General features: G+C 37.6%; 2 protein-coding genes across 2 annotated transcripts; one reads left to right on the forward strand and one right to left on the reverse strand.

The window, feature by feature from the left end:
* The first annotated feature begins 5,122 nt into the window (after positions 1 to 5,122).
* Positions 5,123 to 19,625, forward strand: LOC131353418 (transmembrane protein 198-like). The gene is made up of 5 exons (XM_058390450.1): positions 5,123 to 5,381; positions 10,807 to 11,118; positions 13,363 to 13,941; positions 15,908 to 16,041; positions 17,044 to 19,625. The coding sequence occupies exons 2-5, from the start codon at positions 10,965 to 10,967 to the stop codon at positions 17,194 to 17,196; spliced, it is 1,020 nt and encodes a 339-aa protein (XP_058246433.1). The 5' UTR covers positions 5,123 to 5,381; positions 10,807 to 10,964; the 3' UTR covers positions 17,197 to 19,625.
* Positions 19,380 to 25,621, reverse strand: LOC131353417 (matrix metalloproteinase-19-like). The gene is made up of 9 exons (XM_058390449.1): positions 25,330 to 25,621; positions 25,100 to 25,182; positions 24,411 to 24,541; positions 23,443 to 23,655; positions 22,639 to 22,884; positions 22,431 to 22,514; positions 20,784 to 20,948; positions 20,339 to 20,463; positions 19,380 to 19,619 (listed from the first exon to the last, which is right to left on the reverse strand). Exons 1-9 carry the CDS (start codon positions 25,435 to 25,437, stop codon positions 19,380 to 19,382), a joined length of 1,395 nt encoding a protein of 464 aa, XP_058246432.1. The 5' UTR covers positions 25,438 to 25,621.
* Between the last annotated feature and the right edge of the window lie 1,296 nt (positions 25,622 to 26,917).

Here is a 26,917-nt window from a genome sequence, read left to right on the forward strand (position 1 = left end):
ACAGCGTTTTCCACATTAAAGAAACTCACTGACAGACCACAATCTTGATAAGAAATCTATCACCTGTCACAGACAATCTGTTCTCTCTCACTGATCTTTTGTATTGTTCGAGTTATCTTCTCGCTCCAGACAACCTGCGTAACATTCTACAGGACAGAATGACAGATTTTGGGTTTAAGAAGCCTTTTAATTACAAGCTTTACGCATTGCCATTTTTAATTAAGCAGTCTTAATTCCTTCCAACCAGATGAGGCTTAATAGTACTGCTTTATTGTTTCCTTCTTTTGTGCCAGACTCCTCTCTTTTCTGTCTTATCCACTCAGCCCGAATCCTGTCCCCTTAGGCACTGAAAAAAAAGGGAAATCATATCAAATCATGAGTTTCACATATTTGGCTATAAAGCTTCAGATACTTTGCTGACACTTTTGAACTTTTCACACTGATGGGGCAAAAAAACTTCGTCTAAAAAAACATGTGAAACCTAAATGTGCCAAAAATATATATATCATACACCAGCAAGTGGAGACTGGAACCAGTCTCTTGAGAAAGCTTGCTTCAAATGGGAGGTTGGTCATTAGAGTCTAATGAATCATATGGCTACCGGCGGTATGATTAATGACTAGGGAGGTATAGTGAAATATAGCCAGTCGTGTGTTTACCATCTGTGTGTGCCTAATTAAATTCCACAGCAAGGTCGTCATGGATTCACTGTGGAATCTGATCATTTTCTGCTGCTCCAGGGGGGAATAAGAATCTCACATGGCTTAACCTTTATTAGAGAAGATTGAGCAGTACAGCACTGGTGCAGTAAGTTACCTACTTTTATAAAAAAAAAATAAATAAATAAATCATGCACAGACTCTGAGTGCACTCAGTATCAACTAAACTAATGTTTAATATACTCAGCTTCTTAGTTTATCTGGTATGCCTTGCATATAAGTACAGCCTGTAGGTATGCGGTCGCTTTGCATTGAAGGAAAGTGATTATTATAAGACCACCGGTCACTAGAGGTTATTGGAGTTTTGGATTATTCTCAGCACAGCAGAAGCATCGTTATCACTTCTTGGAATGGCGTCTTGGTTGGCTGCTTGATTGCTGGGTGTAACGGCCACAGCACAAACATATTTCTGACATCAGGACTGCTGAGGCTGGATATTTTTGGGAGGTTGTCTAGAACTCAGCAATGAAATGTTACTCCACATGAAGCGATGACATACTTTGTTCGCTGTCAATCACCTTGACACAAACCATTCGTTGGGGTCTGTGAGTTCATGTATACAGATAAAAGCAGATAGCTTTTTGTCCGAGGGTGTTATGCTGTCCTGTGATACAGAATGAGCAGCAGTGCAAAAATATGCATTTGGCTGGCTTTTTGTGTCTGAGAGGAAGCATGTTTTAACCTTGACCTCCCCAGTTGGTAGTTGTCATATGATGGGGATAGCTGACTGGTGGGTGGAAATTTGCAAAAAGGCCAAATTTGAGAGAAACAAAGAAGACTAAATGAATAAAAGCAAGAGAAGACTTGCACTATGCATTAAAAGATAACGTAACTGCACCTCACATTAAACTTGCAAGTATGTTAAACTTTTTGCCGTAGTAGAACCACAGGCCATGGCAGCAGAGTGTCTATTCACACATGCACAGTACAGTTAATTTTATTTTTGGGCTATTGTAGCATTCACTGCCACTATCCGTACCTCTAGTTGCTTGAATCTACCACAACTCTGATCAGGAAGTGGTTCCTAAAGCTCCATTCATCCATTAACACAGGGGGGAGTATACCCATTCACACAATACAGACCAATTAGAGATGCCAATCAACCTACAGCACATGTCTTTGGACTGGGGGAGGAAAGAGGAGTACCTGGAGGAAAGCCCTAAAGCATGGGCTTTACATGTTCAACTCCACACACAAGGACAGAGCCAGGAATCAACCAACCAAACCCGGAGGTTTTGGTTTTGAAGCAAATATGCTAACCACCAAGCCACTGTGCCATAGTTACTGAAGATTAGTTGTTTTTTTTTATTTAATTATTGCCTCTTAAACAGGTATATGTTGATGATTTGGTGGTAGTTTTAATAGTAGTTGGTTTATTGGTAATAGTAGGAGGAGAATTATTTTTATTATCTTGAATATATAGAATTATTTTCTACATATATTCAGGCTACCCATCAAGAATATTAAAAATCAGCTATTATAATCCAGGAATGATAAGGCTTCATTGTATTTCATCTGTTCTACATTAGAGATCACAGAAAGAGCTTTCTTAGAACACAAAACAGCCTCTGTGGCACTGGCATTAGCATTCACATCTTTTTACCGAGAACGCCGGAAAAAGAGCGACAGGCAGAATAGATCTTAATGGTTTTGCTTTGACATGCTTGTATCCATGCCCTCGCATGCTCCATTATGCTTATGCAACCTTTAGCCTAAAATGAAGACTAATTCGATCTCTTTGGTCGGCTCTAGACAGCTTGGTTTACACCGGCTGTGTGTGTTCCACTCATAACAAAGCTTCAGAGTCTTCCTGAGCATCAGTCGCAGTCTTTTCAAAACCCACTCCACTTTGCCTTGCTTATATGATATTAGTTTTTTACCTTTGGATTAAAAGCACCGTGGTCACTCGATTCGGTTTGTTCTTTCTTGCTCTTCATATGCATGAGGGAAAAAAAAACTTAAGAAATGATTAATTAATGATAATGTAAATGTGCCAGTGAGATTCTTGTTATTCTACAAGATCCCTGAAGGACTAATCCTCATCAGTGCTTTATTTCTCTACAGATTTAGTTGGCGAAGAAAAAACATCACATTAAATTTCTTTCCTTTTAACTCTTATATATCTTGCTCCATACAAATGATCCATACAAAGTTTTTTCTGTGTGTTAAGGAATCCCGTAATTACATGCAGTAATCAGGAAGCTCATTAGTTTGAGCACATGCAGACTCTCTCAGTGTGACAAACACAACAATCAATGACACATAGGATATTTGTGGGTCAAACTATTAGCTCAGGAGTCTATGCATAATAATTGCAGATTATACAAACAAAGAGAATGGATATCTAGAATAAATATTGATACTACAGGCTTTGAGTATTATTTTATGAAAGGAAGAAGGGAAGCACCTTTAACAGGAATTTACATGCTCTAAATAGCTAGCCGTCTAGAGTAAAAACAATCAAAACATATTGTGTCCAAAATGTCAGTATTCCATATTAAATGATATGCAATATCACACTCACAGTTATATTGAATTTCAGCATGCTACAAAACCCAAGTCTACACCAAATCACGAAACCACACTCTTACTAGTGCAATATTGCTTAATTTTTTTGACTTTTTTTAATGAGGCACAGATATGAATGAACACACTGAGGCAGTGATTTAATCAGTTAAGGTCACTAGTTATTGCCACAAATTAAGCATCACTAATTTTTATGCTGTGCTGAGGTCTATTTGTTTGGAACAAGTTTGAAAAACATCTAATTGCTCACCTTTGCTTATATACAATATTAATGAGCAGTTAATAGAGTACAAACTTGCTCAAGCTTGGCTATGCTGGGAGTTGAACTACCTTCTGCTTTGGAGCCAAGTACTAAAGATTTAAGTAATGTGTAATATTAACAATCATGTCCATGCTAAGGGTTCTTGTGGCGACAATTATAAGTTAGCTGATTTCTCTGTTAGTGTATTTTAAAATGCAGTTGATTTTCACAAGTTTGGTATAGCAGATCAGAAAAATATAACCTGGTGGCTGCAAGAATCTTACTTTATGGCCTTGATATATTTTAGTGCGACACTCAACTTAAAATAAATAAATAAATAAATAAATAAATAAATAAATAAAATAAGAAGATGGGGGGGGGTGGAAGAGGCAGAAAAAGTTGCTAGACAAATATATATCACTAATGTGACATTTGAAATAAATACATGTTATCCTGATGATGAAACCTATGGTTAATAAAAATACAAGATACAAAAAAATATATATTCAAATATCCATGTCTTGCTGTCAGGTTATGTGACAGTGGAAGGACATCTGGTGGTTATTTGTGGCTCTGCAAGAAAAGAAAAAATCTACAACCCAATCTCTAGATTTTGATTTTATAGTTGTCTGTTCTATAAAACAAATGATCCCTGATTTTAATAATTAAGTGCTTGTTAATTTATTAATGCGGCCAGGACTGTGGAGTACAAAATCACCAGTGAATTATAGACCTATATATATTTATAGACCTATTATAGAATTATAGTCCTTTCATGCACATTACAATTTCACCATTTTTTCTATCAACAACTTAACCATTATCGCCTGTTAAAATTATCACCAATGTACAATCCTTGTGTGCAATATTACAACTCTACACTAGTATTTGTACAGTATTTGTATTTGTTAATTCTATTTTACAGTTTAGAAACCAGTGTATATATTTCTTTCTTTCTCTCTTATATATTTATTTTTTCATTAGAGCAACTGTAACATGGCAAAGGAATTTCCCTCTGGGATTAATAAAGTTCTTTGAATCTTTCAAAGCACCAGACTCCTGGCTTCAAAAATAAAAAATATAACAGGAGTTTTATTATTTAGTATTGTTCATTCTTTTCATAGGACTGATAACACACACACACACACACACACACACAATCTATGTTAACTATTATTTTAAACATAAACATCTGTTGACAAGTATAGATAAATCTCTATCTATCTATCTATCTATCTATCTATCTATCTATCTATCTATCTATCTATCTATTAGAAAATTCAAAAATAAATAAAACCGTTATTACCTCTGGACGTATAATTCATATGGAAATTAGAGCCCCTCCTGCAAATAACTGCTGGTCAGGGTTGCCAGATTTGGATTACTTAACTTTTTTTCCCCAATTGCGGTTGAAAAAATTATTCACTATAAGTATGCCTAAATGTAAATTTGGTTGAAAAGCGTCAAAAAAGTAAAAATTAATTAAATATCCGATTTATTTGTAGACCACGGAATTAAAATCGTGTCGAAGAAAAAAAAAATAATCCCCATTTCGGCAACGCTACTGTTGGACTTAGGCAGCGAGTTGCCAAGTCGCACTAAATCCAAACAAGAACAAATATGAGCTACATAGCATGAGCAATAGACGGGACTTGAGCTTGGAGATGGCTTTGTGTGTAGCAGATGGCCACGCTGTGATGTCAGAAGTTGTCAGATGGTGAGGGTTTCTTGGAGACGCGGATTTCAGTGTGAAAGCTGTTGTCTGGCCAGTGTTGACCGTTGTAACCAGTTTATTCATACAACCAGAGATCTTTTCATAATCCTCCACACTTTCTTGGGGGAAAAAGTTTATAACTCATTTCAGACCTCGACTTGTATGTGGACTGGGTTTCAGGGTAAGTGCTCACTTTCTTTTATAGAAGACTGTTTTAATTAAAACTACTTACTATGAGGCACTGAAGAGCTCCAGGTTGACCAGAAATTACTGTAAAATCTAGAAAGTAACAACCAAACAAGGTTTAGAGTGAAGTGCTAGAATATTTGAGAGTCAACCAGGTAGGGACCCTTTCCAGATGTTTATTAGTAATAGTGGTAGTAGTAGTAGTAGTTGTTGTAGAAGCATTTTTTTAATAAATCACTTTAAGGGTGTATGAAATTTACAGCTAGTTTACACGTTTAAGCATATTGCTTTTAAATCATTAACCTTCAGTAAATCCTAGTGTAAATATTATGCTCAAGGCTTGTATTGAATTGTTTTTAAGTATATTTTAATTTAATTCAGTTTACTTCAATGTACAAATTTGTATAGCGCTTTTAACAATGGACACTGTCTCTTAAAGCAGCTTTACAGAAGTATAGAAACATAGAAAAAACGATAAAGTTACTATTTATCTGTTCACTATTTTACTATTTATCCCTATTCGTCCCTTTACTATTTTAATCACTTTAACAGTGCCTTAATATCTGCGTGGAAGCAGCTGATTTGATGTTTTAATCTTTGAGCTTTAACATGTATTTAAGCTGTTTTTAAAGTTTTAGAAGATTTAGAAATATCATTCTTTTCTGTGTTAATAGTTCATTTTTTTCTGTAACTTTACTGTAAATATGATATAAATGGTTGACTTTCTTACTGTATTGCTGTTAGTTTTTGAGCAAACCCAAGTTTCAGTGATATATATTGTGTATTGTAAGATATGTTTCGGATAGTCATGCCCTCATACTTTTATCATATCATCCATTCCATAACAATGCATATATTTTTAGTTAAAATTTTAGCTAGATTTCAACTAGGCACCATATTTAGGTTTGTATACAATTTCAATAAAACTTCAAAGATTAATATTAAGCCTCATGAATAATGAACCTTTTTAAGTGTCGTTAAGAATTAGTATTTAATTTTAATCACTTGAACAGAGCCTAGTTTGATTAAAATTGCATCTTGATTCCAATATTATATAAACTGTTCAACTCAAGTGAAGGTTATAGTTGTATTGGGTTATTATTCAGACACAACAACTTCCACCAGGTTTTCCTGAGTCTACATATAAACTTATGTAAAAAGATCCTCATTTATTCGGTTACCTAATCAGCCAATCATGTGGCAGCATTGCAATGCCTAAAATTGTGTAGATATAGCTAGCTTGTTTGGGTAATATTCACTTTAGTCAACAGAATGGGAAATTATGTGGGAAATCAAGTGATTTTTGACCATGGCACTTCTTGTTGGTGAGAGAGGTCAACAAACAATGGGCAGACTGGTTGGAGCTAACAGAAAGGCTACAGTAAGTCAGATAACCACTCTGTACAATTGTGGTGAGCAGAAAAGCATCTCAGAAAGCACATACATGTCGAGATGGATGAACTACGACAACAAAAGACCACATCATGTTCCACTTCTGTCAGCCAAAAACAGAAAGCTGAGGCTACAGTTGGCTAACCAAAATTGAATAGTTTATGACTGAACAATGTAGCTTGGAATGTCTTGCTGGAATGTCACTGCCAGGCTCAAAGGCGCAAAGGACAACACTATTTCTAGTTGGTCAAGCATTTCTGGCATGTGGCTAAAAAGATGACATTCTTACTATGCTTCTCTGACTTTATTTTCATTTTCCTATTTCTTTTTTACAAGTGGACAGCTTCATGGCGTCTATTGTATATAGTTCATTGGACCGTGTTACATGTTCCTGATGCGTACTGAACCAAATACATACATAAAATCTTGATCAAAAAAAGAAAGAAAAACAAAACTGTAGCTTGGTCTGATGAATCTCAATATCTGATGAGGCACACAGGTTACAGGTTCAAAATTTGGTTCCAATATCATGGGTCCCTAGAACCAACCTGCCTTATGTCAACAGTCCAGGCTGGTGGAGGTGGTGTAAAGGCACGAGGAATGTTTTCTTCCAGCATGATAATGCACCATGTCACAAAGCAAAAGTCATCTCAAACTGGTTTCCTGAACATGACAATGAGCTCAGTGTTCTTGTGTGCTTCCCATTCACCAGCTCTGAATCCAATAGAACACCTTTGGGATGTGGAAGAACAGGAGATTCACAGCATGAAAGTGTATCTAAAAAAAATCTGTAGGATTTGATGATGCAACCATATCAGTATGGACCAGAATCTCAAAGGAAATGTTTCCAGCATTTTGTGGAATCAATGCTATGAAGAACTGAGGCTGTTTTAAGAGCATGTTTTAAGTGAGGCCCTACTCAGGGTTAGTATAGTGTTCAGTGTGTGTATATAAAAGACATTAAAGCATTGGTATTTATGTGTTGCATCACAATAGAGCAGTTTTCTCCTTTAAAATACTGAAAGATTAAAGACTAAAGATTTCTAAATTCTATGCCCTACAGGGATATTGACATATACAGACAAGAATGATTCCAGGGCATTGAACCCAGCAGGAATGAGTTTACCCTTATCACCGAAAGTTGTTGGTAGGGCAAGTGGGGGAAGAACTGAGGAGAATGACTGTTGAACTGTGGTTTCCTGAAGGTAGATTTGTGTCTGTGTGTTTCTGGAGGCTCGGGTACGATTTAGGCATCAGCATGCACACACACACTCTGCTGGCCTCTTCTGCTTTTGTGCAGTTTCATCCCCAAACAGAGCATTTCTAAAAGATGTCACCATGGCAGGGAATGCCTTGACAACTGTGGGAAGTGGGAAAGTGTTTATTATATGCACTGTGGGATTTTATAATGATTTAGGGAAACTACAAATAATATGTGATTACATTTTCCACATGTTAAATGGCGTATGGATTGCTTAATATTACAGCAATTTATTCTGAGCCAGCAGATATTTTTATTAGTAAGCTCAAAAGTTTGAGCACCCCCTTTGGCATTCTTTACTTACTGTATGTTATCTGAATGGGTTACAGTAATGTATTTCTTTTCAAGTAAGACTTATTTTATGAAAAGTTATGAAAAGGTGCTTGCAAAGTAATTATCAAAAGACACAAAAAAGCTATGTACTGATAAGTACAGGGTATTCGAATATAGATTAAACTATACTATATAAAATGGAAGAAATAGAGACAGAGACACAAAATTACCTGAAAATTATGCCACAGATATTTGGACAAAAATCCCTAAAGTCAAAATGAAGTCTACATTAATATCAAATCCAGAAATAGCATTGTGATTTTTGCTTCATTAATATTTTAATCTACACATCTGGGCTGTTTTTATTTGGGATATTGAATGAGCATCTGTACAAAAAAAAAAAAAAACATTATAAAAATTTAGGTCGAATTCAAGATTAGAGTAGTATACAATAAACATGTCTAGTTTTGTCTACAGACCACAATGTAGTGACGGTAGGTGCCATTATGGGGTACGCTAATTACTCAGGATGTTATTTTTAACAAGCTATTTACATCTCACTACTAAAATAGAATTCCTGTCAATCCTGTATTCTAAAGGCATTACGGAGAGCTGGGGCATCTGACTCAACATTTCTTAGATATCAGACCCTGAGTACAGAAATAGAGAGAGCTGTCCCTCAATGCTGAGAATTGTCTCTCAATGCTGAGCTGGATTTTGAGCTCCACAAATCAAGTGATGCTTATTTTCTTCAAAAAGAATTTAAAAAAAAAATGAAATAAAAAATACTTAAATACTAATTTAATTAGTATTAGCCATTAATGTTCCTGTATTTTTATGTCCAAAATATTTTTTATAATAATTGTAATTTTTGCTCATTTTCCTGGATGTTATTGTATAAAATAAGATAGTATTAACCATGAACATTCACTTTTATGATGTACCTACACTATATTGCCAAAAGTTTTGGGACACCCCTCCAAATCATTGAATTCAGGTGTTGTTTTTCAGAGGTTGGGATTGGCCCTGTAGTTCCAGTGAAAAGAACTATTAATGCTTCAACATACCAAGACATTTTGCATAATTTCATAATTGGTGGGAACAGTTTGGGGATAGTCCCTTCCTGTTCCAACATAACTGCATACCAGTGTACAAAGCAAGGTCCATAAAGATGGATGAGTGAGTTTGGTGTGGAGGAAGTTGACTGGCCTGCACAGAATTCTGACCTCAACGTGACAGAATACTTTTGGGATAAATGAGAGTGGGAACTATTAAGAGTTAACTATTAACTATTAACTAAGCCAGACCTTCTTGTCCAACATCAGTGCCTGACCTCACAAATGCGCTTCTAGAGGAATAGTCAAAAAATTCCCATAAACACACTCCTAAACCTTGTGGAAAGCCTTCCCAGAAGAGTTGAAGCTGTTATAGCTGCAAAGGGCAGGCCAACTCCATATTAAATTCATGTGCATGTAAAGGCAGACGTCCCTGGCCGTCCCGTTTGGCCTGGCTCGCAGTCTCTGCTCTAATTCATCCCAAAGGTGTTCTATCAGGTTGAGGTCAGGACTCTGTGCAGGCCAGTCAAGTTCCTCCACACCAAACTCACTCATCCATGTCTTTATGGACCTTGCTTTGTGCACTGGTGCACCGTCATGTTGGAACAGGAAGGGGTCATCCCCAAACTGTTCCCACAAAGTTTGGAGCATGAAATTGTCCAAAATGTCTTGGTATGAAGCTGAAGCATTAAGAGTTCCTTTCACTGGAACTAAGGGGCCAAGTCCAACCCCTGAAAAACAACACCTGAATTCAATGATTTGGGGGGGTGTCCCAAAACTTTTGGCAATATAATGTATGTAATGTAATATTGAAGGAAGATATTTTTAAGTTTAATGATTTTAGAAAGTACACACTATAAATAACTGGAGTTGTTTCTCTGCTTTACTTTTACAGTAAAGCAGATAGCCATATGTGCAGAACAATGAGACATTGAAGCAGAGCTCACTTCCGAAACCTGCATCCTGTGTTTGGGTGAAGAGAGCTAGTGGAAGGCAGTACAGACAGAAAGATGGTGGCAGGAGGAGGGGCAGAAATCCTACTTCCCTCAGGCTTGCCAGACGGGAACTTGAGAGAGGGGAGAAAGGTTACAGGTGTTTCCAGAGCTTGTAACTGTTGCATTAGATTTTTTGTTCAGAGTTAAGGGGAACACAACAAAGAATTAAATAAATTCTAATGAACTGGTTGAAATTTCTCTCTCTTTCGAGGCTTTTCACGGTGCTGGTATGTAAGGGTATGAACACGATAAGATGCACAGGAAATCCATTCATGAAAAGCTTAAAGCCATGTCGAAACAGGAAATGTTTATTCACATAATGGGTTTATACACTGCACTGGGTTTTTGGCTCATGACTGAAATATTTGCTTCACTCTTCCCTAATAAAGCCCTAAGAATCCATTCATCATATCTGAATGATGACATTCTCCTCTTCTTTTTTAGGTGCTTTGGCTCTCCAGATGTGCATTTGGACTAATGCTACATGCATTGAACAATACAGAAATGCATTCCCTGTAAAGATGTACAAGGACAACATGCACACATTTCCCATGAGAGGCTGATTCTCCATTTTCGGTCAGTCTGTGAACTCTTGAGCCAGAATGGCAGACCCCTCGATGATGGTGACAGAGGGGGTGATTCCCACACTGGCATCAGCACACAGCTGTGTTCTGGAGGTCAGGAAGAAGTATGAGGTCATTCCTTCAGTAGCCTGCACCGTGTGCTTCATACTAGGGATTGTCTACTGCTTCTGTGGTGAGTATGTGCTGAGATAATGACAGTGATGTCAATCCTGCGGAATACAAATCTGACGGAGCTCAAGTTACTGACTCCTTCTTATGAGACTAACACTGAGACTAACACAAAGAATATAGCTGCGCATGTGATTAAAAAAAAATCACCAATCACTAATTGACAGTAAAATACCAGTAAATGTACTGAATGTATGAAAATACATTTAATGGCATTTTGTTTTATTACTATTTATTTTTTTGTTGAAAAATATAAGCAGGTACCTAAAATATCCATAAATGTATATGTAAAATTTTCTCACTGATTTTTCATTGTTTGTGGATTTTATTTATTTGTTTGTTTACCATTTAATAGCATTCTTTTTCATTTAATTCGGTCCAAAGCATCAGTAGGGGAATTATTTCATCAAGTGCTTCAATTTTTTAAAAATTCATAAAGGGATAAATGTAAGAAAATATGTCCATTGGATGGTTGGATCTATTTTTTGTACCCTTTTGTTCCCTGTTTTTAAACTAGCTTTGCTATAGTTGTTTTTGTTGTTGTTTTGTTTTTTTGTTTGTTTGTTTTTTTTTCTAGCGAGACACGAAAAGATTCCAACTTAAATCCAAAACTTCCGTTTGAATGTTCAGAGCTAAACTACACATCAATTAAATTCCCAGAGCTCAAATCATACATATAAATTCACAACATAAATTCTCAGAGCTCTCAAACATAATCATTAACTGATCTATATACACTGATCAGGCATAACATTATGACCACCTGCCTAATATTGTGTTGGTCCCTCTTTTGATGAGAAAAACAGCCCTGACCCGTCATGCACTGTGTATTCTGACCCCTTTCTATAAGAACCAGCATTAACTTCTTCATTAACTTCTAATTTGAGCAACAGTAGCTTGTTGGATTGGCTCACACGGGCCAGCCGTCGCTCCTCACGTGTATCAGTGAGCCTTGGCTGCCCATGACCCTGTCACCGGTTCACCACTGTTCCTTTTTTGGACCACTTTTGATAGATACTGACCACTGCAGACCGGGAACACCCCACAAGAGCTGCAGTTTTGGAGATGCTCTGATCCAGTCGTCTAGCCATCACAATTTGGCCCTTGTCAAACTCACTCAAATCCTTACACTCGTCCATTTTTCCTACTTCTAACACATCAACTTTGAGGACAAAATGTTCACTTGCTGCCTAATATATCCCACCCACTAACAGGTGCCATGATGAGGAGATAATCAGAGTTATTCACTTCACCTCTCACTGCTCATAATGTTAATGCCAGATTGGTGTATATTTCACAGCTACATGATTACCAGAATTCCCTTGAGTAAGTAAAATTGAAAAAAACTGATCGTCTAGACTGTCCTAGATGTTCCATGGTGTATATGTACACCAGACATCTCGCACACTGAGCATGTTTGGAAGCATCTGTGTATACGACAGCTTGTTTCAGCACCCACTGCTCTAACAGAAGAGTGTAACAATTGGAACATCCTCATTGAGCCGCAGTGTGCCAGCATTTCATAAAAACAAACATTTAAGGTTGCTTTATAATATGTCACAGCACCTGCTGGAGGGTATTGTATTAATCCTTCTGTACGTCAGATAACATATAACTTGATTCGGATTGCCTGCTAATTTTAGGTTTAAAACAAAAATAACATCATGTAGTAATTACAATCTCAGCATGGACATCTTCAGGTGGTGCTTCTTCCAAATGAAAAAGTACTGAACTAAAAAACGACACAAATACTTAACCCAGTTGGAAGCCATGTTTGGTTTCCTTACATGCTCCATGCTGACTACCGCCCATTGTAGGCCTTGACTTTTTTATAGAGCATGCTTCCTGTTTTCTGGCCTTCTTTCTCGGGGGTTTTTAAACACTTACTGAAGGAGGGGAACATGCTGGATGCTGTTTTACTCTCTCACGAAATATTTTCCCCATCACAGACAGAATAATGACTGGGGTACTATATTAGCGTGTGTTGACATGGGTAGACTGTGCAAAAAATGTGCCATTTAATCTGGATATAATAGGATTTGATTTGAACATAAATTTCTTGCCAGCACAATGTTCCATGCTTTTGTAAGAGAATCCAACATTTGGCTTATAAATGTGTTTTTATGAGGAAGCCATTACATAGCTGTGTTTAATGCTTTCTTTGAAGCTTTGTTTGTAAAATCACTCCTAGTTCTGCGTCACTATGTGGTAGCTTATCTTCTATGACAAGTCTTTTCCATGTTTGCAGGCTACCGCTGTTTTAAATTAGTGATGTTCCTGTCTGGGCTGGCATTTGGGACTGGCATAGGCTACCTGCTGTGTCTCCGAGAGCAGCTGCTGGACTCACCACTGGACGCAGAGACACGGGCAGGCATCTCTCTAGGCATTGGCTTACTGGGAGGACTGGTGAGCATACTAGTGCGCTGTGTGGGTCTGTTTCTCACTGGTCTCCACCTGGGCCTGCTGCTCTCCATCACCGCTCTGCTGGCAGCAGGACATTATTATCCTGTCCTCAGTCCTGTGTGGGTGCCTGCAGGAACAGTACTCGGCATTGGCATATTCTTCGCTGTGCTGACACTCTGCTGGCAGAGAAGCATGACCATGTTGGCTACGGCAACTCTCGGTGCCGCCATTGTCATGACATCTGTGGATTACTGCATGAAGACACCAATGTTGGTGTGGAGGGCACATGTGAGGCTGCAGGGGAACCAAGAAAAGGTGCTGTGCTGGTACAGCTGGCTGATGTTGGGCATCTGGATTGTGGTAACAGCTTTAGGAAACCTGGTGCAGCATAAATTCACTGCCAAAGGAACGTCACACACTGAAGGTAAGCAGATGACAGCCATGTCAGTGTTTAGCTTGGTTAGTGCTTAGTAATTGGACTTAAGTCCTCTGATGAAAGTAAAGCAAATTGCAATTCAAATGCTTGGAACCCTCACTTTTCCCACCAGTCTGACCATGCTTCCTTTGTTATGATAAATGATACACTGATCAGGCATAACATTATGAGCACTGAGAGGTAAAGTGATTAAACACTGATTATCTCCTCATCATGGCACCTGTTAGTGGGTGGAATATATTAGGCAGCAAGTGTCCTCAAAGTTGATGTGTTAGAAGCAGGAAAAATGGGCGAGCGTAAGGATTTGAGAGAGTTTGACAAGGGCCAAATTGTGATGGCTAGACGACTGGATCAGAGCATCTCCAAAACTGCAGCTCTTGTGGGGTGTTCCCGGTCTGCAGTGGTCAGTATCTATCAAAAGTGGTCCAAGGAAGGAACAGTGGTGAACCGGCGACAGGGTCATGGGCAGCCAAGGCTCATTGATGCACGTGGGGAGTGAAGGCTGGCCCATGTGATCCAATCCAACAGACAAGAAGTTAATGCTGGTTCTGATAGAAAGGTGTCAGAATACACAGTGCATGACAGATCAGGCTGTTTTGGCAGTGAAAGGGGGACCAACACAATATTAGGCAGGTCATCATAATGTTGTGTCTGGTCGGTATATGTTCCTTTATTTAAATTGTCTCATAAGGGATTGAGAAACTCTGTTTTACCTGGATTGCAGGTTAACAAGCTGTTACGAGCAGGTTTACAAGCTGGATTGCAGGTTAACAAGCTGTTAAGATGTAAACAGAAGCCTTAAATTAAGAAAGAAACTACCAATATTCGCTGCTTAACAATATCCTGAATCGCAATTTTTTAATTATATTTAAATGGTGGAAATTTTTTGCCTCATACCTCTAGCATTGGGGACGCAGTAATTGCATTCACTAAGTGCTTTGGGGGTTTCCTCTTGGTACTCTGGTTTCCTCCCCCTTTCAAAAGACCTGCATTGTAGGCTAATCTTGTTTGTCATGTATGAAATAGTGTGTGTGTGTGTGTGTGTGTGAGTAAGGTGCACTGGTACTGGGGGACCATGATTAGAAAATATTGCAGTACAAGGTTCATTAAAGAGCTGTTATCTGTGTTACTTATTAACTTCCAGTGTTATTTGGTGGGAAGCCTTTAAAATGGCAAAATATTCAGGTGATATTTCAATATAAGACCTCGTAAACACCTGAGGATCACCAGGACCCCTGTTTTTTTTTAGCCTGGTACACAGTCTTCACATATCCCAGCTTGTTAGGTAGTTTGGGTCAGACATGATACAGAGCCCCTAGAGCCAAGCTTGTTAAGAGCCTTGTTAAGTTGTTAAATTGTATATTTATATCTAATACAGAAAAAAAACCAGAACTGGTCTGAAAGAGCAGTGTGAAGTCGTGAACCCATTATCCAGATTGTTGTCAAAGAATAATGAGGCAAAGTTTTAGGCATGTAATCATATTTCCCTACACTTGCAAATAGTTGACAATAGTTAGTTTTAACAAGTGCGTGAGACAGTGTGTTATACATCTGAAGTGCCACATGTGAACACACTCAAACTGTGCTCATTATAACGAGCTGGCTGAAATACACAGATCTATGTACCTGACCTGCCTGTGTAATTGACCTGTCTGACCTGATTACTTTTAGAGAACATAAGTATAAATTTTCAGGCTGAAGGATTATTGTATGGAAAAATCTTGGCTCTTATTGTAGGGTTAATTCAAAGCTGATTCAGATCAAGCATGGCATGTGGGTTATATATTTGTTCATGTGTTGTTTTATCCTTGAATATTTGCTCCCCCTTATAGTAAAGCTGACTGACTGACAGACAAACAGACCAGGTCCATGAGGTCAAGTCTACTGTGGAGAGTGTTCTTACACAGCATTACTGCCCACCTTAACTTCTTTCTTTATCCTCTCTCTGTGGCAGTGATAGTGAGTGGCAAACAAAAGCAGCTCCAGCTATTGAAGATCAGACAGGCGGATACACGCCGACTTCCAGCCGGAAAATATCGACGCAGACCTCCACCTCTCAAACGATACGCAGGAGATGTGCTCGCTCCGGTAATCAGCATCCAATTTCACACTCACGGAAACGCGTCTTTAATCTATGGAGATATTTATTTGTCATTTGCAACTGTACGTAAGCAAAGAGATACAGTAATAAATCACAAAGCCACAGTTGTATTCTATCCCCAGTCAAGATCACGCAAAGTCAATCCTCATATTAAAACTATGAATTCTCATCACTTTTGTAATTCTCAATTGTGTTTGCAAATTTCCACAAATCAGTGGGTAAACATCCAGAGCACACAATTAAAACTTTAGGGGTTTTGACTGAAACTGTACACAACTGTATTATGTTAAGGGACATGGCCCTGTAGAAATCTGAGGGGGCGTGGCTCCGCATACAAGCATAGCAATACTACTTGAGATGCAATGTCTGAAAGCAGTTAATAATGGTGCTCAAATGTCAACGAGTAAAGTCATTGCAGGTTTACAACATGAAATATGGTTCTCATTGCAAACATACTTGTTAAGCCAATTATTTCTCAGCACGGTCAGGTTAACGGATAATATGCTGCTACTGCCACCTGGTGGTGAGTTATAACATTGTGTATATACATACTAGGTTGCCCGAATTTGCCTTGCTGTTTTTGTTTCAGCTGTTAAGTCTAAATCCGTACGCTTTGCCGTTCTTTAAATATAATTAAATAAAACACTGTGATATATCTCAATTATACATCTTTAATTGTTTAAAATGTGTTTTTGGAGTAAGGTGTTTCGAAACAAACCCAGCCAGAAATGGTAAACAAACATAGATAGGGTAAAGATGTAAATAGATTGCTGTCTTTAGGCCTATTAAACATATTTCAGGGTGATTAAAAATCCTGTAATTTACTGTAACTCTGTAATAAAACAATTAGATAACACAAGAGGATTAGGTTACTACAATTATACATTATGCAATTGTCACTAGCGGCATTTCACCAATTAATATCCATAGTACTGTGTATCTTATTTCGTTATCTTGACATTTTGACATTTTCTTCATCCTGGTCACAGAGCTACCTGGCAAACCTGCGTGAGAGGCAGACGAGCACGGGCTCATCTATGAGCAGTCTGAGCACCGTCTACCACACCATGATCGACTTTGACTTTGAGACAGGATCCATGGTGCCTCTCACAACCTCCTCACCTGCAGTGATCAGGGTGTGAATGAACTCAGAAACATACACAGACACACACACACACACACCTGGAAAGAGAATTCAACAGAGTTCAGTGGCAGCTGAGGTTAACAGACTGTGTGCACTCAGTGTGTGTGCTGACGATGTGGACTCTGATTTGACTAATAAAACATCATTGGAGTCTACTGAACACTGCACACTGCAGCTTCTCAGGACTTCAGGGTGCAAAACGCTTAAAGCCACAAATAATCAAAATTACTTTAACACAACCCTTATAGCAGCAAGTAACAAATGGCACTAATTCGCATTTATCTTTGAAAGTCAGATTATATATCAAGTATGTCTGACCAGTCCTGCCTGCTCCCACAGTTATTCTTGTATCAACCTGCAGTATTTTCTTATGAATTCTCTTGGATTTATTTCCTCAAAATGTAAAGATATTACTGATTTTTGAGTTAATGAATGAATGAATGAATGAATGTAGTAATCATGTAGTGTAGAGCTGCACAAGTACTATGCTGCATCTATTACCCTCCCTGGTTAAGGTACATGGCCTTTCTTTCTTCATATCAAACTGATCCAGCCTGCATGAGAGTAAAAACCACCAACTCCCACAAGTTTTCAGCCAAGGGCATTTCAGATCGCAGTAACAATGCACACCAGTAACAATGCTGAAATCAAATCAAGGCAAATTTAAGCTTTAGGTTCATTTTTCTGTTTGGTTTCCAAATGCACATAATTAAACAGTATTGTTTTTTTAATGCTAAGGGGGATTTAAGGCTGAAAATGTAAGAATGGATGGACTAAACACTGCATTACGGTGTTCTCAATCACTAATCATAATCTTTAACAGAATCTTAGTATGTATTGACTATTATACCAGCAAACATCATATCTCTGACCTCAGCTATGGATGAAGCTTTTATTATCACACTCAATTGCTCTCTCTCTCTCTCTCTCTCTCTCTCTCTCTGTCTGTCCCTTGAGAACTGGTCAAAGTTGCACAGCTACACTCCCAAGGGATTTTCATTTCATACAGTATGTACTACCTTAGAACAATGTATTTGACGCACAAATAACACTGTGCTATTCATATATGTATCAGCTTTCCAGCAAGTGTTTATTGTTTTTAGGTCGAAATGCATTTCCTTTTTCCTCATAAGAGTTTCGTGCAGGAACGTAGACTGGTGTCTAATCTTAATCGCAAAAGGGGCAGTGTGGGTACAGGTTTTCCTTCAAATCAAGCAGGAACCACATCTGATTCCACCGGTTTAATCAGTAAATCTTGCCTTTAAGGAGACTCATGGGGTATGATTCTGCTAGACTGGAACGAAAACCTGCACCTACACATTCCAGCCCTTTCCAGATCAGATTGTACAGCCCTGGTGTAGGCTACTATAAGGAAATATTTCGAATAGTCACGTAAACTCTGTAACACTTGTGAGACTGTAGTCACCGGTGGCCTTGTGTGGTCCCAAAAACAACTGAGCTTGATTGTGTCTATCAGTGGCAAGCAATTTGTGCTGGAAGTGAAAACATCGATAAACTTGGAATTCAAAACAGGATGTGCAGCTATTCTTTTAAAGCACAACATTTAATGCTCCATCACAGAAATCCTATGTTTGAAATTTGTGCTTGGGTTAGTAGTGTAAAGCTCCAGATAAATGGCATATTTAGTTAACTCAGAAGAAGTAGCCACAACAATGATACAGAGTATATATACACTGTAGAATTTAATAAACTCCTAAAATATATTCCGAAAATATAACATTTTTTTTTTTTTAGATCAATCATCTATCTCGTACAGCTTATTTTACGTTAAATTCAGTTTTATTTGTATAGTGCTTTTAACAATGGAGCTAAAAAAAATAAAAAAAAATCATTTATTTGTCCCTAATAAGCAAGCCAGAGGCAATGGTGATAAGGAGAAACTCCCTGAGATGATATCAGGAAGAAACCTTGAGAGGAATCAAGTGCAATTGTGTAACCAGGAGCTTCTGAGCAAATTATGAATCTGAGTGTCATCTCTGAATTCATTAAAGTTTTAACATGAACTGTTCTGTTGAAGTTATTAAATGTTCAATAGTGGAGACTTGAGTGCAGAATTGATCATGTTAATTGCAGTCCAAAGCCATCTCCATTGTTTCTAATTAGTATTATCCACAATGCTTAATGCTAAGTGAAGTGTAAATCATTATTGATGTGTTTGAGTTAATGGCCACACTTCATCCAGCGTTCTCTCATGTTTAGCGGGTAACCCTTCTCGATGAAGTGTCTGGGGCTTAAACGCCAGTACTGGTCTCCTTGGAAAATGTAAACATGACCATTAGTCCATGTGAATGCTGCATCTGGACTGGATGGTAACCCAGGGATGAGATGTGAGAGGGGTTTAGGAAATTGTTTCAGTTCATCGGGGGAACCCAGTTCATCCCACTGCCAGTATTCGAAACCCTAAATGAGACCAAAAACACACACTCAATTAGTCAATCAATGAACTAATAAATGTACTATTTATATGTCATTTGAAAACCTGGCACCCATTGGCCTTTTCAAATGTTTGAGGTATTTGAGAAATCCTTTTAGCATGCATATATTGATTACGTTGTGATTATAATGTACTTGCTCAAACATAGCCGGCATCAGAAGCAAGATTAAGCTCATTGAGTCAGTCCATCTAGGATATTGTGTTTCATGCAGTTGCAGAAATTGTCATAAAAGCTAGGAAATGCTGCAAACTTTTTTATTTCACTTTGAATTTTTTAAAAAATTCATGCAGGTTTTCTGAAATAATCACGATGCACATTCATCCAAATCACGTGTGTCGAACATGAGTACAGCTATCATGGAAAGTCATTACAAACGTGTCTTCGCTGGTAGAACTTTAAAAGGAGAAAGTAAAAGTAGTAAAAAAAAACACTCTGTACTTTGCATTGCAAATGCAAAAAAAAAAGGCTGTAGTAAAATTCTTGTCCGCAACAATCACACAAAAAAAATAAAGCCTGGGGGGACTGATTGAATGTCTATTTCTGTAATTATTTATATTAATTGAAATACTGTTAAATAAAACATACACTTATAAAACTCTACTAAATGGTCTGGGGCAGTTAATAAATATTGAATGGTATATACAATCATTATCTTTTTTAAAGTGCATGCTCTGGGTACTTTACCTTAATAAAAATGAGTTTTTTATTGCTTTGAAAGTAAAAGGCAGCCTCAATGTTTGGAGGGATAGCAAGCAGTTTGGGATAACCGTGGTCCAACTTAAAGCCAGAATACCTCCAAACTTTATCACCTGGAAGAAAAGGATGATGTGTATTCATCTAAGATTAAACGATCACAATTAAAAGGGAATATTTAATAGATTTTATGGAGATATTTTTATGTTTAATATTTTAAGTGAATATGTGATTTTCTGACTCTGTAAGAGAAACAAAATGTGTTTAAATACTTCACTCAGTTATGAAGGTGACTGGTGAGTATCTGAATTTGCTTTGCTGGCCAAGGATATGCATTTTTATTCAAGTCACCCTTTAAGGAATTGAATCAAATCAATGCAGATCAAAACAGTTAAGCATTCCAAATCAAAACTGATCGTGAAAGGCGATGCTTTACCTTTAAGAAAGTAAGACTTGCCGGTCCTTTGCGAATGCACGGCAGCATTTAAATAACCAGGCAGTTCCTTCCACAGGATGTTAATCCGTATCGGTGTGTTATAGCCGTCATCAGATATCGTCCATACATACTCTCCACTGAATGCAAACGTCTTGTGCAATGGCCCTAAACAGAAGGAACTTTTAGAAAGATTGTATAATATTCCCTTATAATGTATCTAATTACTCAATTTTATGTGCACTATTATTATTATTAATATACACCGATCAGGCATAACATTATGAGCAGTGAGAGGTGAAGTGAATAACACTGATTATCTCCTCATCATGGCACCTGTTAGTGGGTGGGATATATTAGGCAGCAAGTGAACATTTTGTCCTCAAAGTTGATGTGTTAGAAGCAGAAAAAATGGGCAAGTGTAAGGATTTGAGCGAGTTTGACAAGGACCAAATTGTGATGGCTAGACCACTGGATCAGAGCATCTCCAAAACTGCAGCTCTTGTGGGGTGTTCCTGGTCTGCAGTGGTCAGTATCTATCAAAAGTGGTCCAAGGAAGGAAGAGTGATGAACAGGCAACAGGGTCATGGGCGGCCACGGCTCAGACCTTGGGTTCTGCCATCCATGGATGTTACTTTGACACGTACCACCTACCTAAGCATTGTTGCAGGCCATGTACACCCTTTCATGGAAACGGTATTCCCTGATGGCTGTGGCCTCTTTTAGCAGGATAATGTGCCGTGCCACAAAGCAAAAATGGTTCAGGAATGGTTTGTTGAGTACAACATAGAGTTTGAGGTGTTGACTTGGCCTCCAAATTCCCCAGATCTCAGTCCAATCAGCATCTGTGGGATGTGCTGGACAATCAAGTCTGATCCATGGAGGCTCCACCTCACAACTTACAGGACATAAAGGATCTGCTGACATCTTGGTGTCAGATACCACAGCACACCTTCAGGGATCTAGTGGAGTCCATGCTTTGACGGGTCAGGGCTGTTTGGCAGCAAAAGTGGAACTAACACAATATTAGGCAGGTGGTCATAATGTCATGGCTGGCCGGTGTATTATTTTTTATATAGTAAAAAATCATTCACAGGGATTTCAAACGGTTGAAGTTTAGTTATTTAACAAACAGAAAGTATAAAGTGATAAAGTGAAGTTTTATGTTTTATGGCATTTCTTTAACATGTATGAAAAAGTCTCCAGTATCAGTGTTACAGTCACCACCTCAGGAAAATCTTACCTCAGGATAGGATTATCTTTAAATAGAGAAAACAGAAGAGAGACTCGAGAGAGGAACGATGGTAAGTCATAATAGAAACTAAAGTTTTTTTGTGGGTATTCCACAACATCAAAAAACAATAAACATAAAAATGTGTCCTTTATTAATAAATTCTAAATGTACTTGTTAGGAAGTTCCTGGGTTTTAAGAGGACTTCTGGACATGATATAACCAATTAGCCAACGTTAGGATGATAGCAGTAATTTCACATAAAACCTTTATAAACACTTTAGCACATGATCAAGGGTCTTAAAGTTAATTTTCAGTTTAGCATCATTATCAACGGATCTGTACAATGAATTCTTTTGAATAGGGTGAAAATGTTAGAACATGCTGATCTCAAATAAGCAAAAAAAAAATGTGTTTACCAAGCATTATAGCATCCAGGGAGGCAGTGCAGGGATCAGGGGGAGTTGAGTCTAAGGTTACTGGAGGTTGTTCCTCTGGTTTACCTTTAACAAAAAAGAAAGCCTGTTGTAACTTTGTAAAAAGTTAGATTCCTAATCCTCCATTTGGAGAATAAGTGGACTGAAGATTTCCCCAACATGTCAGATTGAAACCTGACCCTGTTCTCACCATACAGTGCCTGGATTCCACGGATATCATCTGGATGGAGCTGAAAGTTGTCACGGTAACCAGTGTATACAGGGCCCATGAGAGCGCTGGAATACTGCGAATGGTCTAAACCCAGGGCGTGGCCTATCTCATGGGTTGCTACAATTCTCAGATTTGCTCCATAGCTTTGCCCCTCAGTCCACAGCTCCTCTGCATCGAAGTGCACTATGCCAGATTCTGGACCTTCAGCGTGAGCCAGAACATCTCCTGCAGGAACAAGACTTCAGTCTTAAACTGTACTGAAGATCAGTCAGCCAAATTATCTAAAGACAAAATACTTACATAGTACATAGTATAGTATACATGCACTGTATTCAGCCAATAGTAAAGAAACATAATAATATGCTTATTTATTTATTTATTTAGAGTGTGTCATTAACAGTGTGCATTACGAATGATTAAAATTAGGGTCTGAGAGGAATTTTTTAGTGCTACAGGAAGAAAAAAATCTGCCAAAAATGACACGTTTTTCTTCATTCAAAATAAAATCTTATCTATTTACTATTAATAGATTAACTGGAGCATCAACCGTATTACTTCCTGTCAGTTAGCAGTTACTATGGAAACAATAATATATTAGAATGAGTGCAGTAATATAAACCATGCAGTTAGAACCGCTGTTAGAATATGAATCACCTTTGGACCAGTTGCTTTGAAAAATGTAACAGAATCAAAACACTGTAAATAAAAGTGATATTTAACATCACTAAGTCTGCATCAAACCATCCCATAAAGGTGCATTTTCACCATTTCTCTCTCTCACACCTGGTCCATCAAATGGCACTGGGCAGACGTTGTCCCTCTTGTGGAAGGACATTTTGATGTCAGCGTTTCCCTCAGTGACCTCATAGAACTGGAGAGGTGTAACGTCGCTCCAGTACTTGAATGCTGCCTTTATAGATACCCGTGTTTGAGCTGTTCCCAGACCAGGAGCAAAGCCATAGATACGATAAGTCAGCTTCTTCTTACGCCAGGAACCTGTTACAACAAAAAGCAAAAAGCTTTTGCTTATTTCTTAGCTGCTGAGGATTTTAAAAAGGACATTATTTACATTTACATCATTTCCTGTCCATTGTCACCCAAATGAGGACAGGTTCCCTTCTGAGCCTGGTTCCTCTCTAGGTTTCTACCTCACATCATCTCAGAGAGTGTTTCCTTGCCACAATCACCTCAAACATGCTCATTATGGATAAATGTTAGGGATAATAGTAACTTAAGTTTAAACTTTATCATTTTTCTGTTTTCTATACTTCTGTAAAGCTGCTTTGAGACAGTGTCAGTTGTTAAAAGCGCTTTACCAATAAACTGAATTTAATTTAATTGATTTTTACTTATGAGCTCATTTAGCCTTAATATACACAAAACTTCTTTTATCTCTCACTAGAAAAACCACACGCTAGAAAAACAAGACATATTTATAACAAAAAAAATCGGATAAATTCTGGAAAATCCTAAGCTTTAATTGTCCTATTAGTGGACAAACTGTTGAATCTGTGTCCATGCTTGTCCCTCAATGGGCCAATGTATAGGTGCACGTTTTCATTCCAATCACACAGAAGCCTCCTGATACCACATGATAAATCAGCTAATCTTGGCTTTCATTAGACTCATGTATGGCTTCTGCTTGGTTGGAATAAACCCGCAACCACACATACTGGCCCTTTCCAGATAAAATGGGACACCCCTGTATTGGACTGTACCAGATTCAGAGCCATGAAATCCATTTAACTCACCCAATATTCGATATTTGAGAGTTTTGTTGTTAAAGTGATCCTCAACGCCACACCGTGGCTTTTTCATCATGGCTAGCGTAGCATTGTCCAACCTGCCTGTGACTGGTAGGTCTGTCACTTTCTGGAATATTCTAATAAAAACAGAAAGGAAAACCAGAGAAACTAAAACTCATGTAATTATGTGCTGAGAGTTAGAATGTTTATCTAGCTCCAGACTAGCCACACTTTCAAAATGTACTATACATATATATATATATATATATATATATATATATATATATATATATATATATATATATATTACAAAAAAAATTTAATCCATATTTTTCTCCCATAATGAGACAAATCAAACTTGAGATAATGAAGCTGGAACAGTATTTAAATGGCAACAAAAACATGGCAATGAACACTTGAGACAAGATGTTGTTCTTGTGAAACTTTACAGTCCTTTTGGAAAATTGGGGCCAGATCTGGAAGAATGTGACAGATAAATGGCATCATTTTTTAAGTTCTGCTTGAGTGGCAATGCAGACGTAGATTGATGGAATGAAAGGGATTATGGGACTTATTGATGTTAAACTCTCAATAATCTAATTCTAGCTAATGTGTACATTTAAAACTTACAACATTTAAAACTTGGAAACATGAGAAGGAGTGAAAACATGTGTGTGTGTGTGTGTGTATGTTACCCCAGTGCTTCAGTTATTTGCTCCAGCTGCGGTTCTTGCTCTTGCAGGGATGTAAACAGATAGCCGTATCGCTTTAAGTATCTCTAAAGAGCAAATATAAGATTTCTTAAAATACAGAAGACAATGATGTTAAAACTTCATCTTCTATTATTTCGGACCCAATATGAATATGACCTGAATGACATAATTGACGTGTGAAGTTCAAAAGTATCAGTAGATTTTGGTCTTACTGTAGCCTGCTCCAGTTCTGCTAGATGTGACACAGTAAACAGCGGCATCCAAATCAGCATAAGGACCATTACAGCCTGACCCATCTTCAGCACATGACACCTCCACATATTTCATAGAAAACCTTTGCAGTTGTCACTCTTCTTCAGTGTCACACTATTATCCCACCGTGCAAACGAGCAAAGCGCAGTTCAATAAAATACTTGCAGATCAAATTCTATTAGCATAAGCTGTTTGGCTTCTGTTGTCCTTGTTTGTGCGGATTTGTCGAAGGGCCTAAATCCTGGAGCGCTTCGCTAAATCTCTGCAGCTCTCCTGGGAGTATGTTTGCATTTATACCCTTTAATAAGGAAGGCGTTTGGTTTCACCCTGCTGTGTTGTCCATCACTCAGGAATGCGATGTGGGCAGTCAAAACCGACTTGTTAAATTTCTAGAGAAGACAACGCCAGCGCAACTCCATGACCGAGTCTCCCAAAGGCACCAGTGACATTAAAATTCATACTTTGCATGCAGTTTACTTTGTCAAGGCTAATTTACACTGTCAATTTTTCAATAAACCCATGAGAAATGAGATTAAAATCTCACCAGATGACCAAAATATCCTTTACCTATTGTAGTGTTTCAGTCACACTGACTTCATTTGACAGTGAAAATGTTGGTTTTCAGATTTAGAGTTTGTAGAGAGTGAATTAAACAATGCATTCATTTGTGGAAATCCAAGATTCATGGAGTTTGTGGAGTTTGTGGAGTCTCAGACATATTATTCAAGACATTTATTAAAGGTGTTTGGATATTTTAATAAATCTAGAAACAATATGGCATATACTGTACATTTGTGAATAATGAAATGGGAAGCTAATTATTCTATTTATGTAGAGTCTTTTTGTTTGTTTGTTTGTTTAATTCTACAGGATTTTAAACTGCTTTTGATTTGAATTACTTTATTAATAAATGATAAATAAATAGTGTAGAGTTTGTGTTACTTGTGTGTCCCCATGCCCCCCATCATGTTACTGATTAGTTTTTTCTATAGAAATACAGCCTGGTGTGGTTTATTCCTCTCATACCGCAGCATTTGTTTTTAATTAAATATATTTTATTAAGTAACATTGTGGAAAGTTTATGAAATAATTTAGCTCCAGTTCCAGTATAGCTCTTTTTTTTGTTTGTTTGTTTTTCCTGGGTCAGAAATTTACCTCTGAATAGTACAAAGTACTGACTCCACTTGTTTTATGTGGAGGGTCAACCATACAGTTAACCATACAATCACCGTACCTGTGTTGTTGTTAACGTATTATAATAAAAAGTATGAAATGTATGAAAATGAATGTTGTAGCAAATAAATTACCAGCTTCAGCCTAATCAGTCTGAGCATTAAACAGTGAACTATGAATATAATACTACGTAATAACTATATAATAATTACATAAATAAATATATAATAACACTGTAATACACCATGTCTAGTAATGCATTGTTATCACACTAATATACTGTGCAATGTCTACTGCACAATAATATATCATATTTATCATGTCATTACCAGACTGCTTATCCAACGTATATATTTAGATTGCAATTTAGACTGT

Source organism: Hemibagrus wyckioides, linkage group LG05 (assembly GCF_019097595.1).
Source record: "Hemibagrus wyckioides isolate EC202008001 linkage group LG05, SWU_Hwy_1.0, whole genome shotgun sequence".
Taxonomy (NCBI): Eukaryota; Metazoa; Chordata; class Actinopteri; order Siluriformes; family Bagridae; genus Hemibagrus; species Hemibagrus wyckioides.